Source organism: Camelus ferus, chromosome 9 (assembly GCF_009834535.1).
Source record: "Camelus ferus isolate YT-003-E chromosome 9, BCGSAC_Cfer_1.0, whole genome shotgun sequence".
In the NCBI taxonomy this organism is placed as follows: Eukaryota; Metazoa; Chordata; class Mammalia; order Artiodactyla; family Camelidae; genus Camelus; species Camelus ferus.
This window is the reverse complement of record NC_045704.1, coordinates 29,277,278-29,291,722: the sequence shown is the minus strand read 5'-3', so window position 1 is coordinate 29,291,722 and position 14,445 is coordinate 29,277,278. Positions and strand designations below refer to the sequence as shown.

The 14,445-nt window shown below is 49.8% G+C and overlaps 1 protein-coding gene across 3 annotated transcripts in view; it reads left to right on the top strand.

Annotated features, from left to right (window-relative positions):
• ABCC11 (ATP binding cassette subfamily C member 11) overlaps window positions 1–13,344 on the top strand; it is a 67,094-nt gene extending 53,750 nt beyond the window's left edge. For all 3 annotated transcript variants that reach the window (XM_006183544.3, XM_032486254.1, XM_032486256.1), the window contains 7 exons: window positions 2,978–3,067; window positions 4,671–4,860; window positions 6,328–6,487; window positions 10,247–10,325; window positions 10,917–11,027; window positions 12,585–12,749; window positions 12,876–13,344. In XM_006183544.3, coding sequence (XP_006183606.2) covers window positions 2,978–3,067; window positions 4,671–4,860; window positions 6,328–6,487; window positions 10,247–10,325; window positions 10,917–11,027; window positions 12,585–12,749; window positions 12,876–12,971 — 891 coding nt within the window. In that variant the 3' untranslated portion in view covers window positions 12,972–13,344. The remainder of the gene's footprint in view (window positions 1–2,977; window positions 3,068–4,670; window positions 4,861–6,327; window positions 6,488–10,246; window positions 10,326–10,916; window positions 11,028–12,584; window positions 12,750–12,875) is intronic.
• The last annotated feature ends 1,101 nt before the right edge of the window (window positions 13,345–14,445 follow it).

Sequence of the window (14,445 nt, the reverse complement as noted above, 5' to 3'; positions counted from 1 at the left end):
CTGACCCGGGGCTGGCGCTTGCTGTGCTTTCTTCCACTGAACTCTCCCCACGTTCTGTGAGATGTAGCCACGTGGTTAGGAATGTGTGGTTTGGAACATGTGGGTTCACATGAAGCTCTGTCAGTGATTAGCTGTGTGACTCTGGGACAAGTCTGTCACCCTCCGTTTGCCTGGGATTCTTCTGCTGTAAAAGGGAGATAATAGAAGTTCTGAAATTACAGCTTTGTGAGGAATGTGTGTGAATGGGAGGATTCGTGCACGTTACACACCCGGAAGAATGCTTGGCCCAGAATACATGCTGGATAAACATTTGCTATTACTGTTCCCGGCTTCCAGATAGGAAACCAGAGCTTCCAGGGTGAGATAACGTGACTGCGTTCCCACAGCTGGTGAGAGCAGGTTTGTCCACGGTGGGACACGCTCTCCTCTCTCCCTTTCCCCCTCTCTCTGACACACACACACGTACATGAACACACACACACACACGAACACACACGCCCACATGTGCCTCTGTGCAGAGTTGCCCTGAGCCTTCCAGAACTCTGGGCTCTGGGGACAGGCTCCCAACTCAAGTCCTGGGGGATGTGGAGTGACCGAGGCCAGAGACGCTCCCTGGCGGCCATACCCCTTGGCAGGTTGTCCGGTGCTGGTGCAGGACGGGCGGAGCCTCAGCTCTGCCAGGCGCACACAGGCACAGACACTCAAGGACACCAGGGAGGAGCTCTGCCTGGGGACCTGATGGCTTCAGAATGGCCCCAGGTTCGTCCTTTCTCCTTAGCGTCTGCTGCCCTGTCGCACCTCCATCCCGGGTAACAACCTCTCGGCCTCCCTGCCTCACCCCACCCCCGAAACCCTTTCCATCCACCTTTACACTCTCTCCAGGGGGCTCTTTAATTCTGTTTCCCTCACATCACTGCCTTGGTTAGAAGCTCCAAAGACTCCGTGCCCCCTTATGCACCAAACCTTAGCCAGGACCTGCCTTCCGGGCCCTCAGATCTGGCCCCAGATCCCACATGCTCTCTCTCCTCTGCTCAGACTGGTACCTCTCTGACTTCTGCAAGCATTGTTGAAAAAATCACGTTCAGGCTTTGGGAGGCAGGAATCACACACCTTGTTGCTGGCCTAAGAGATTTCTCAGTAAATACTAGCCACGCTCCTGCTTCAAGCCAAAGCAAGCTACAGAACCAATTCAAAATGGCCTGGACCACCTGGGAACTTATTATCTGATGTGACCAGAAGGCTGGGGTAAGGCTGTTCTCTGTTGGCTGATTCAGTGGCCTAGCAGGAACCCGTGATTGCTTTATCTTTCTGGTCTGGCACCTATACCTGACTTTGTCCTCCGGAGTGTCCACTCAAGCTCACAAAATGGCGGCTGCAGCCCCAAGCAACACATCCCCACCCAAAACTGCCACAGTCTGGAGACAAGATCACTTTTCCCACGTGCCCCCGTGTAAGAACTAGGAGTAGTTTCCTGGCATACTCCCAGCTGAGTCTTCCTCTTGCTTCATTGCTCAGGATTGTGTCATGGCTCACTCCTAAACCAGTCGCTGGCTTAACAGGATTGGTTTGGAATAACCCAAGCCACTCAGGGGCTCCAGGCTGCCAAACATCTGAGCACAAGCAAGGAAGAGAGACAGGACCAGCTGTTAATAGACAGCCGGCTGTGTCTGATGTCCTGACTGGAGGAAAGGCAGCCTCCCAACGCACCCCGGCCTCCTTCCCCAGCTCAGTGTTGTTTCATGATGGTGGCCGCCTTCTTTGACTTATACAGGCTTTCCCTCTCTGGCCCGTCCTTACCCTTTGCTTCAGCCACAGCGAGATGGCCTGTGGGACCGTGCATGTATGTGGCCATGTTGCTTCCGTCAGGACTTTGTCCCTCTTTTAGGACAAAACATCCCTCTCCACAGGTGTTTGGTTGGCTAAATCCCACCTCTCCTTAGAAATGTAGCTCCAGTGCCAGCTCCTCCAGGAAGCCTTCCTAGTGGCCCTCATCTGGTGACTGTCCCATGGCCACAGTGGAGCAGTGGGCTGACTCTGTTGTGGAGTGCCTCCCTCAGTGCTGCTGTTCTCTGGTGACCTGTCTGTCTCCCTATCTGACTGGGCGTTCCCTGAGGGCAGGGCCTGTGTCTGCGGCACTTGAAGCGTGGAGCCTGGTTTAGCACCTTTGTCCAAGTTTGTTGACTGAATGTATGATGGAGTTGTTGCCCAGCACCTTCTGCATGGCCTGGGGGCACAGAGCGTAAAGACTGGGCCCCCGATCCCAGCTCTGCCTCCAGCTTCCGGGTGATTCTGTAGGTATCATTTCCTCTATTTGGGCCTCAGTTTCCTCAGTTTGGTGCCTCCAATTCCCAAGAATCCCTCTTAGCCTGGGTTTCCCTGAAGGCTGAGCCTGAGACAAAGACTCGGATGCAGACAGATTATTTGCAAGATGCTCCCAGGAAACAGGACCGAGGGAGCAGGAGCGTGAGACAGGGAAGGAGCAAGTGCACTGTGAAAGTGTGTCACTGAGGTCACTGTCCTAGGTCACCAGCCTCAACTCTACCCAAATCTCCTGAGAAGCTATGGAATGGTCCCAGGATTGTCCCCTGAAGTCTGAGAGACAGGAGCCTTTATCTACCAGCTCCTTTTCCATTAGCTGAGGGTTGCTTCCAAGGGCCAGAGCTCCCGTGTCTCTGGGCTGCACTGCACATGGGCTGAGTGGGCTTCCATGGTATGGACAAAGGTTTTGAGCAGAAAGCAGAGGGTACACGAGGTGGAAGAGTGTCAGTGGGATTCTCGCCTGTGACTGCCTACCACAGCTGCAGCTAAACTCAAAAGTGGACTCGGGGGCACCAGAAGTGTGTGCTCCATCCCCATCAGGGAAACTGTCTTGGTCTGAGGAACTGTTCGGGGGAACCGCAACTCCTGGTTTTTGGGAGTGGGGAGAGCCTGAGCGCACCCCAAAGCCTGTTAACCTGAAGCTTCTCCTTCATTCCAGCTGGCGTCCATGTTCCAGGGTGCTGCTCGAATTGGCTTAGACACAGAGGGGTACTTTACAGCCATGGAGAGGATGCTGCAGTACCTGAAGGTGGGACACAGGTCTGCGTTTTGTGCAGGGGGATCTTGCCGGCTCCACATCGAAGCTGGGGCTGTGTGACCTCTGCAAGCCCCGGCACCCTAGGGACCCTGAGACATCCCCAGGAGGCACCTGGGGCTCCTGGCCCTTCCCCCTCCTCGCCCCTAGACCTGTGTATAGCATCTCTCAGAAGCTCTTCTGAAACTGTCGGCTCATTTTAACTGCATCCCTCATGGAGCTCCTGGATGTAGAGGGAATGATCTGCCCTTATAGAAATGAGAGTTTTGCCCAAGTATTATAATAATAATAGTAATAATAGTAATAATAGTAATAATAATAATAATAATAATAATAATAATAATAATATATTATTATATATATATAATAACAATAATATAATAATATAATATAATAATAATATATAATTATTATGATTATTATTATTAGTGTTATTTCTACTCATGTCATAGTAGTTAAGAGCCTAGATTTTTGGAGCCATATCACCTGGGTTCAGGTCTAAACTTTGAATCAGCTATGTGACCTCATGACTTAGCCTCGCTGCTCACCATCTCTGAAATGGGACAGACCACAGTATCTACTTCATTGGCTTATTGCAAAGATTAAATAACATAACATGTAAAGCCCTTAGCATAGTGCCTGGCCTGTAGTCAAGGCTCAATATTATTATATATAGATTATCTCGTGGAATTATGAAACAATTTAATAAGGCTGACTGAAGCATTAGCCCCATTACTCAGGAGAGGAAACTAAGGCTTAGCCAGGCTGAGCATCTTGCTTACAATTACACAGCCAGGGGCTGGCAGAGCCCTTTAAAGCCAGTCTTCTGCCCCTGTCACGAGCAGAATTTGTGAATCACAGACTCATTTAACACTGAGGGGCGCTGTTGGGACCCTTGCTCCAGCAGAGGAGCCATGACCTGCAGCCAGGTGGCAGGGCTTCTTCTCCAGCAGTCTTTCCTCTCAAAGCACCCGCTATGCTTGTTGCAGAGTTGTGGGCCTGGAGTCATGCTGCCCCGGGTTCGAGTCCCCTGGTAGTCTGCTCATTAGCTGTGTGATTGTAAACTGTCTCTATTTCTCACCTGTGAAATTATCTAAAATTGCCCACTTCCTAGGTTGGGCCTTGAGAGAGGGTAAGTCTGCACAAGGGATCTGTATATAAAACACATACGATAAACTAGGGAGAGTTCCCATGTTAATAACAAGGGGACTAGCAATATGGTATCTCAGCCTTTGGGGATAAAAAAATCATGTTTATTTCAGGTAGAGGGTATAGCTCAGTGGTGGAGTGCATGCTTAGCATGCATGAGGTCCTGGGTTCAATCCCCAGTACCTCCATCAAAATAAATAAACCTAATTACCTCCCCATCTTCCCCCAAAAGACAAAACAAACAACAACAAAAAACTTAAAAAAAAATCATGTGTGTTCCAGGTGGCTGGGGGCAGGACGTTCCCTTTGGGGTGTACTCTGATCACATAGTGGTGGCTCACCCTTGGGCTGGGGTGGGACACACACCCGACAGCTAGAGGCCGGTCGGTCAGCAGGGAATGGGCAGAGATTGATGATAACTAGTGATTTTTCTTTCTTTAAAAATGAGATGTGTGTCCCTGAGGCTCCTTTACATATAGAAGGCGTGAACTGTCCGCGTGGGTGGCCTCAGCATGGAGAAATCACATTCCAGGATTATCAGATGAAGTACAGAGACAACACGCCTATTATCCTCAATGGCCTCAGCCTGACGATTCACAGCCAGGAAGTGGTGGGCATCGTGGGCAGGACGGGCTCTGGTGAGCTGAGCATCCCGGGTCTCCCCTGAACCTCAAATTTGGCCTTTGGGTGTCAGACCTATTTTTGGGCAGGTGTTTGCTCAGCAACCCCACGGGTGTTTATTGGGACCTCACTTTGTGCTGGCCCTGTGCCAGACACTGGAGAATGAAACCCCAAGTCCCCATCGTATTGAAATTCCAGTAGAGGGGACAGATGTTAACAGGTCATCAAATAAGGAAGTGAGGAAGATGACTGCAGGTGGTGAATGCCGTGGGGAAGGGGAGGGGTGGCATTAACCAGAGTGACTGGGTTGGTGGCTCCTTGACCTACAGTGGCCTGGGCCCTGAGGCCCACGTTTGAGCTGACTTGAGGGGTGAACAGGGTGTGGGGACGAGCACTTCCAGCAGGGGGCGTGCAGGGCTCTGCAAGGGTGAGCTCTGGGTCCTCCCTTTCCTCCTTGCCTCCCCTCCTAGACCTCTCTTGTCAGCCCCCTCCTTCTCTGCCTTCCTTCCCCCTAACCCCATCACTTTTGGGAGATCTGACTCAAGGGTCACCCAACCCCGCTTTTTGCATTGTTCAAAGACACTGCTCAGACTTGAGCAATTCCTGTCCCACCCCTATGCACTGGAGCTGCCTCCTCCAGGTAGCCCCCAAGGATGACTGGAGCCTTGAGTGTCTCGCCTCCTCGGGACCCCTGAAGGCCTTGCGCTACTGCAAGGTGAAGAGCTTCCAGCTGTATTCTTTCGTGTGTACTTCCCTTTCTATTTCTTGCCTGCAGTTGCAGGGCTGGGTCTGACAGAGAGAAGCTCTCAGTAGATACACTCCAATTGACTGTATTCATCCAGTAGCTATTTACTGAGCACCTACTCTCTGCCAGGCGTGTTAACGCAAAGGTGAATGAGACACACGGCTGCCCCTCCCATTGACCTGATTGGTTGGACTCAAATGCCTTGAGGAGCCTGGCGAGTAACCCGGATGAGTGAAGTGGATCTGGGATGTGATGAAAGGAGGTTGGGGAGGGCAGAGCATTGAACTTGAACACCGTTCTGTCTCAAGGAAGCGGCAACACTTGGCTCCAGCTGCCTGTTGCCGAGGTGGGTATGGGACCAGTGTTACAGGTTCCACTGACTTTCAAGAGAAGCATGCAATTTGAATTTTTGTCTATAAGGTCTTTGGATTTTTTTTTTAATGGGGGCAAAAGAATTAAAAAAAACAGTAACACTGTGTGTATGAAACAAAACAAATATGTGAGCTGGACTGAACCCAGGGGCTCCATTCGAGCCCTCCCGGATAGGCGGTAGGAAGCCGCTCATGGCAGCTTGGAGCACCTGGAGCAGAGACGCCAGGCCTCTTCTGCTCTCCCCAGGCTCATGATGACAAGGAATGGGCCACAGAGCGGGGAGGTCAGGGCTGGACGCCGGATACAACGTGTGCTGCCCCTCTTGGAGATGCAGGGGACAGAGTCCCCACTTGTCTCTCCCCTGCAGGGAAGTCCTCCCTGGGGGTGGCTCTCTTCCGCCTGGTAGAACCTGCCAGGGGCCGCATTCTCATCGATGGCGTGGACATCTGCAGCCTCGGCCTGGAGGACCTGCGGTCCAAGTTCTCCATTATCCCTCAAGATCCTGTCCTGTTGCCAGGGACCATCAGGTGAGTGCGGGGCCAAGGCCAGCCCGTGAGGAGGGCGGCTCCCAGCAGGAGTTGCGGGTCGGAATGCTGGAGCTGGGCTGCCTCTGGTTACCCGGGACCAAAGCCCTGATTTCTAGGCCTCTGCTCTCTCCTGGGCACACGGGGCCTCACATACCCACCTGGCTCCCCTCCCCAGGGTGTCCTTGAGGACTGGATGAGGCCCTGATAAACACAAGAGCACGTTGTAAACCATAATGCCCTTGACAAAAGGTGCACGATTTTTATTTTTTAGACACCTGATGGTATTGGTCAGGTTACAGGTCACTATTAGCACTTTCCCTGTGGCTCACCACATCCCTCCATGTGGGCATGAGGTTCATTTTCTTCTCTCTCCCATGGATAAAGCCAGTAGGGGCGTTTAGGCTGGATGTTAGGAAATACTTCCCAGTCCAGGCAGTCCCCGCAGTGAAGCAGACAGAACTGCATCCTTCAGCCTCTTCTCCACACTTTCTGTTTCCTCGGAAGTCTGCTTGGGGACTAAACTTCACCCGGATTAGTGCTGCTGAAGGACAGAGCATGTTCATTGTGTGGGAACCCAAGGCATGGAGACTGAGGAAGATTGAAGGCATTCAAAATGAAGCTGGGGTGGGGTGTCGCTCAGGGGTGGAGTGCATGCTTAGCATGCACAAGGTCCTGGGTTCAATCCCCAGTACCTCCATTAAAACAAACAAACAAACAAACAAACCAAATCTCTCCCCAGCCCCCCAAAAATTAAATTAAAAAATTTAAAAAGCCAAAAAAAAAAAAAAAAAAGATTTAAAAAAACAAAACAAAACAAAAAAACCAAAAAACGAAGCTGGATCCCGCACATTTCAAGGATAATCCAGGGGCATTCTTAGAGGCAAGAGAGTAAACTAACCCCAGAGCTCTGATCATCCGTTTATTTACTTACTCATCATTCATTCATTCCTTCATCCTTTCATCCATTTCACTGGCCTTTTTGGAGCTTCTGCCAGGTCCCCACCTTGTGCTAGGGACTGGGGACACTCTGATGCATGACTGCTCCCTGCCCGAGGAGTGCACGGTGTCATCGGGGGTGGGGGCATTGTCGAGATGTAAGACATATCAAATTATGATACAGGGAGGCAACTGCTAGATCAGAGATATGAACCAAGAGCTGAGGGAGCCCAGAAGTAGGACAAATAACTCTGCCTGGGGGAATCCAGGAGGGCTTCACAGAGTTGGGGGGGGGAGACATTTGAACAGGGTCTTGAAGGATAAGAAGGAGCTTGCCTGGCAGAAAAAGGAGAGAAAGTCTTTCCAAGGAGAGTATATATGTGTACAAACAGAATTTTATGATTGTGTTGTTTTAGAGGAATGAGATAACGTTTAGTGACAGATTTCCATGTTAAGGTAGAAGTTGGCCAATCTATGGTGCCTTGGTATAGGAGGAGTAAAAGTAAAATGAATTAACATTTATTGAGGTACATGCCAGCCTTATGCCTTAATATTCTGCGCCATTTAACTGTCACAACCACCTTATGAGGTAGGCACTATTATTATGTGTTACTTTACAGGGGAAGAAACTGAACTTAGCAAGGAAAAGTGACTTGTTTAAGGAGACACACATGTAAATGGTAAAGGTGAGATATAACCTCAGGTATTCCAACTCTTAACCAGTGATAGTCCCTCGCTGCAGCAGAAAGAAGTGTGGGCTGGAGTACAGGAAATGTGGGTTCACTCTGCCCTTTAAGTTGCCGTCTAATTCTGAGTATCTATGCTTCCATTCTACCTCTCCGACTGCCTTGTGGTGTGACCTTGAACAAGGCACTTAGCACCCGTAAGTCGTAATTTTCTCATCAGTGAAAGGTATACCCGTCTCGTGGGGAAGAGGGTGTCAGTGAGCCCGTCTGTGAAAAAGCACTGGAGACCATCAAATATGCAACTAAGGCATTTTAGCCCTGCTTCTTTAACACAGTCTAGCCCTGCATGCAAAATGTGCGTGGCTGCGAGAACTGGGGAAAGATAAAGCGAAGGTTAAGAACAGGTTTCAATCAGGACTGAGTGGTTGCAGAAGAGGGAAGTGTTTAGAATATTGCCTACAGCAAATGCAAGTGCAAACCTAATGGGTGTAAAGTCCAGAGAGGGCCCAACTTGATGTCAGTCACCTGGATTATCAGTTAGGATTCTTTCACTGCAAGAGACAGAAAAAAATGACCTCACCACACGGGATACCTACTAGGGTGGCTATAATTAAAAAAAGAAAAGAAAAGAGAAAAGAAAAGGAAGGAAGGAAAGAAAGAGAGGAAGAAAGGAAGAAAGGAAGAAAGAAAAGAAAAGAAAGAAAGAAAGAAAGAAAAGAAAGAAAGAAAGAAAGAAAGAAAGAAGGAAAGAAGGAAAGAAGGAAAGAAGGAAAGAAGGAAAGAAGGAAAGGAAAGCAAAGGGAAGGGAAGGGAAGGGAAGGGAAGGGAAGGGAAGGGAAGGAAAGGAAAGGAAAGGAAAGGAAAGAAAAAAGAAAGAGGAATGTAACAAGTGTTGGTGAGGATGTTGATAAACTGGAACCCTCATGCACCATTGGTGGGAATGTGAAATGGTACAGCCACTGTGGAAAACAATTTGGTGGTTCCTCAAAAAGTTAAATATAAAATTACCATATGATCCACCAATTCTGGTTCTCAGTATATACCCAACAGAGTTGAAAGCAAGATTTGAACAGATACCAGTATACCAGTGTTTACGGCATTATTCACAATATTCAAAAGATGGAAACAACCCAAGTTTCCACTAACAGATAAATGAATAAACAAAATATGATAGATAAGCACAATAGAATATTATTTAGCCATGAAAAGAATGAAAATTTGATATATTTTGCAGCACAGGTGGACCTTGAAAACATTATTCTAAGTGAAATAAAGCAGACATAAAAGGACAAATACTGTATATTTCCACATAAATGAGGTACCAGGAATAGGCAAATTCATAGAAACAGAAAGTAAAGAATTTACCAGGGCTGAGGGGCTGAGGGAGAGGGGAAGAAGGAGATTGCTTAATGGGCAGAGTTTTTGTTGGAAATGATGAGTTTTAGTGGATTGTTACATAACATCATGAATGTATTTAACACCACTGAATTATATACGTAAAAATGGTCAAAATGATAAATACTATGTGATGTATATTCTAACACCCACACTGCCGAAAGTGGCTTAAGCTACAAGGGCCTCTTTTGGCTCCCAACCCTGGGAAGACCAAGGCTGATTCAAGGGCCCAGTGTCCTCCTCATCCTGCCTTGGCTTCATTCTCAGGCTCTGATGGGAGCCCTGGGGGGCTCCATGTGTCCCACTCCCAAGGCAAGTGGTGCCGCCTCCCCTGCTCAGTCAGTGAGAAAGAACAAGTCCCTTTCCTGGGATTCCTGTCCAAGTCCTGAGATACGCTCTGATTGGCTACCTTCCCGCCCCCAGCCAATCACTGTGGCCACAGGCTGATTTGCTTATACCTGAGTCCCTTGCTCCACCCTGGAGCTGGTGGTGGAGCCCCACCTGGACCACATGGGCTTGGCAGCTGGGGAGGAGGTGGCCCCTCAACAAGGTCTGGGGGCTGCTGTTTGCAGAAGGAAGGGGTACTGGGCAGGCACAAGGAATGACCACTCATGGAAGTTCCATGGGCTTCTCTAAACCCAGTGATCCAGCTCTAACCATCCTTGGTGACTTGCTATGTAGGGGGCAGACCGTTCAATGGTCCGTGTGCTTGTTGAACCCTTCTCTTCCTCTTGCGTGGCAGATTCAACCTGGACCCCTTTGACCGCTGCACGGACGAGCAGATCTGGGACGTCTTGGAGAGGACGTTCCTGAGCAGGATGGTGAGTGGCTGCAGGGCCCAGTCCTTGGTCTCAGCCTGCTGACCCTCCAGGCCCCTCTCAAGGATATTCCAGATGCTGCCGCGTGGGGCTGAGATGGGTTGGGACCCCTAGATAAAGGCTGATGACTCAGACAGCAGCAATGAGGTGAGCGTGCTCTGGCTCAGGGGGCACAGCAAGGGCCAGGCGGGTATGACTTTGTCCTCCTGGTGTTTACGTTCGAGGGAGACAAAGGCAATAAGCAATGAACACGCAAGATGCTTTCAGACACCGCCAAGTCCTGTGCAGGTAGTGATGCTACCAGCAGACACTGCAGTGCCGGGCCAAGCCGGGGCTCTGTAAAGACGCACGTATGACTGAGACCAATTACTGAGGGGGCAGCCGGGCACAGGTCTTCACGAACTTTCCAGGCACAGGGTCTAACAGATGCGGAGACTCCCAGAGGAGTGAGACGGGCGCAGCTGAGAATGAGAAAGACCGTCGGCTGGGGGTGTAGAGATGGGAGGAGTGTCACAGGATGAGAGAGGAGGGGGTATGACGTTCGGTTAGGGTTCACTGCACAGTGGCTGGAGGGCCTCTTCCCTGATGTCACAGATTTCAAAGCTGCCTCAAGGACTGCAAGCAGAAGTGGAAAATGGTGCAAACTTCTCAGTAGGGGAGCGGCAGCTGCTCTGCATCGCCCGGGCCCTCCTTTGCAGCTCCAAGGTGAGAGGTGTGGGTGCGTGTTGGTCCCGGTGACGCCTGGCCTGGGAAACATGCTGGCCGTGTCTCCCTCGGGCACCACGGGACTCTGGGCCTGTGCTGGATTCTGTCCGCAAATCCCACAAGGGCTTGCTGTGTCACTTTCTGCCATTCCGTGTGCGCACGGAGGCGGGGGTGGGGAGTGGGCTGGGGTGTGCTGGGGCCAGGGTCGGGGGGTGGCCTCTGCCTGGGTGCCCTTGACCCCGGCATCCTGACCTAAGCTGACACCACCAAGTCATGACACACTTCTACAGAAAGTCACAAGGTTAGAAACGCAGTAAAATAAAAATCACCTACCGTGCTTTCCTTTTAAAACTTGGATGCAGGGCACTCCCTTGTCTTGATTAGAGTTGAGAATCAGATGACAGCTGTTCCGGGGCGAAGTGACCTATTTTTTAAATGTTTCATCTGACAATGTTTCTTGAAGTTTTCCAAATATTTGGGCAGTAATTTCAGGTGCTCCAGGGGCTAGTTTGGAGCAAACGTTCTGTCACAAGGGAGGTGATACACAACCATAATCCACACTTACAGACACCTCCACACTCACACGTGTATACGTACTTGCACACGCACACGCACACGCAACACACAGCATGGTTACTTAGTGATAAATGCAAAACATGTGGGTGTGGACTGTCAGAGTTTGGGCAAGAGCAGGCGGAGCGCGATGGGGCCTGAAGCAGGTTTCAGAGGAGGACCCTCCCCTCTTCCTGAGACAGGAGTGACAGGACTTGAAATATGGATGGAGCACTTCCTCAGCCTCTCAGCTCCGTATTTCAGTTACTGAGCTGCTGGACACGGAAGTTGCTTTCTGTATATTGTTTCCCAAATTTGAGTTATCACTTAATGATTTTTGTCATATCTGGATACCACCTAACCTGTGATTTACTCACAATGCTCTCTTTTAAAAATGGCCTCATCTTAAGCACATGCTTAGCATGTATGAGGTCCTGGGTTCAACCCCCAGTGCCTCCATAAAAAAAAAAAAAAAAATCAACACGGCCTCATACAGGAATGTGTGTAAAATCACACTTTCTGTGCTAGTTAGATTTTTCTGGTCCATGCTGCTAATGAAAGGAACACAAAACTGTTAAGGTAAAAAGTACATTTATCTGCAGATTTTTCTCGTGCATATTATTGTAAAAAGAACCTTTATCCGTATACTGACGACACCATCTCCTGTGCCACCCGCGGCGTGTGCCTGGCCCTTCTTCAGGGAACACTGCTCTGTGTTCATTCAGACAAATAATAAGGTGGTTCACAAAACAAGAAGTTGCCATTGGCACATATTCATTTTCGAGAACTAGATTCTCCAGTCACTAAAATAGTTAGCTCTTGGTTGAGACCTAACATTCTCTTCATAATGTAATGGCTAACTGAGCGTTCCAGGTGGGTTTTGAACCCAGTCCGAAGGTCTCGTTTTCCAGCTGAGGGACTTGGTAGATTAGTGGTGGACGGAGCCAGGACCAGACCCCGATCTCAGCCTGAGGGAGCTGCTCACCCTCGTCTCGTGTCCACCAGATCATCGTTATTGACGAAGCGACAGCCTCCATTGACTTGGAGGCTGATGCCCTGATCCAGCACACAATCCGCGAAGGCTTCCGGAGCTGCACGGTGCTGGTCATCGCACACCGCATCTCCACTGTCCTCAACTGTGACCGCATCCTGGTCATGGACAAAGGGAAGGTGAGGGGGTATCCCCAGACTGCGGGGAGGATGGCTCCCAGGCTGGCACCACCGGAGGACTTCGAATCCTTCATGACCGAACTCAGCTGTTCCCTTGTCCTCTCCTCTCCTCTCCCCGGCTCCCAGGTGGTGGAGTTTGACAGGCCTGAGGTCCTGCAGAAGAAGCCTGGGTCCGTGTTTGCAGCCCTGTTGGCATCAGCCAGTTCTTCTCTGAGCCAATGAGGATGGGGATCGAGTGGAGGCGGGAGTCCCAGCTCACCAGGGCGCACAGGAGTGCAGCTGGGAGACCGTAGTCTATGACCTCCTTGTGCAGAGATGGCTGCTTCTCTGGAAAGTGGGGCTGCTACGTGCTCAGGAGTGCTGGTGATGGACGGCAAGGACACTGAGGAGCAAAACTTAGAACATGGCCCTCTGTGGCTCCCCAAAAGTGGGAAACCCAGCCCTACTGAAGACTAGTTAATCAAAGGATCATGTGTCTCTTTTTAACTGATATGTTGAGAAATTTCATAATAATGTTAAGGTTTACTATAGTTTTCTGATCGGTGTTAAAAGCATTACAAATGATGTACTGATTTTGCAAAATAATAAAAGTAAAAATAAGCCACATCCTCTGTTCTGCTTTCTATGTTAGCTAGTCTCGTTCCACTCCAGGGAACAGAGACATCCTTAAACTGACTTCTGGAAAAAAAAAGGACTTGATTGGCTCATGGGATGCAAAGGTCCAGAAGTTCTGGGTTGGGTGTCAATATCATAGGATGTCTACCTTGCAGCCTCTGCCTTTCTTCTACTCTCTGCAATATTTTGTTTGGCTTCTCTCTCTGACCTTCTCTCCTCATGGTGGCGGCATGGCTGCCAGTAGCTGTAGGCTCATGCCCCACCAGCTCAGCACTCCCAGGTCTTCTTTCTCCAGGTCTGAATATCACTGGGCCAGCTTGGGTCATGTTCTCATCCCTGAACCAGTCATGGGCAAGGCTGCTGGAATATAGCGACTGGCCAGGCCCAGGTCACATGCCCACACTTGGGCCTGGGGATGGGGTCAGCTGCCCTGAATCACATGGATGGAGAACGGAGGGGGTGGTTTCTCCAAAATAAAATTGGGCTGCGCTTACTCCATTAATGAAAAATGGACATGGATGCTGGGCAGGCCCCCAAATACTAGCTGTCTATTATATGCTTGTTTAGAAACGGGCATAGATGGGTGAAATGAAGAGTTAGTTTATAACATATGCCAACTGGAAATAAGATTAATTGTTCTTCCCCACCCCCTCACTGCCTTGCCGAGTGGTCACAGGTATATACAAAAAGTAATTATTTTCAGTTTACTTCTAGGGCGACCTCATTGTTGTGGGGAAATATGTTTCAAGGTATTTTCCTCTTGTTTTCAGATTACCGTGTCTGATTTTGCCAAAAGGAAAAATAAATTCAGTAAAACCAAATATTTCCCATTCTATTGCACTGGGGGTGGGGGTGGGGTTGCTGGGGGTATAATGATATCCTGCCCTCCTGAGAGTGAGTAAATAGTAAACACGTCAACAGGAGGTTCCAGAACCAAGTAACAGGGTGCAGGCGAGGGGGACAGTCAGAGCAGGCTTCCTGGTGGAAGTGAGGTTGCAGTTTACTGAGACCTGAAATATGAACAAACATTTGCTCAGATGAAGAGGGCTGGGGTAAGAAAGACTGTCCCAGGCAGAGAGAG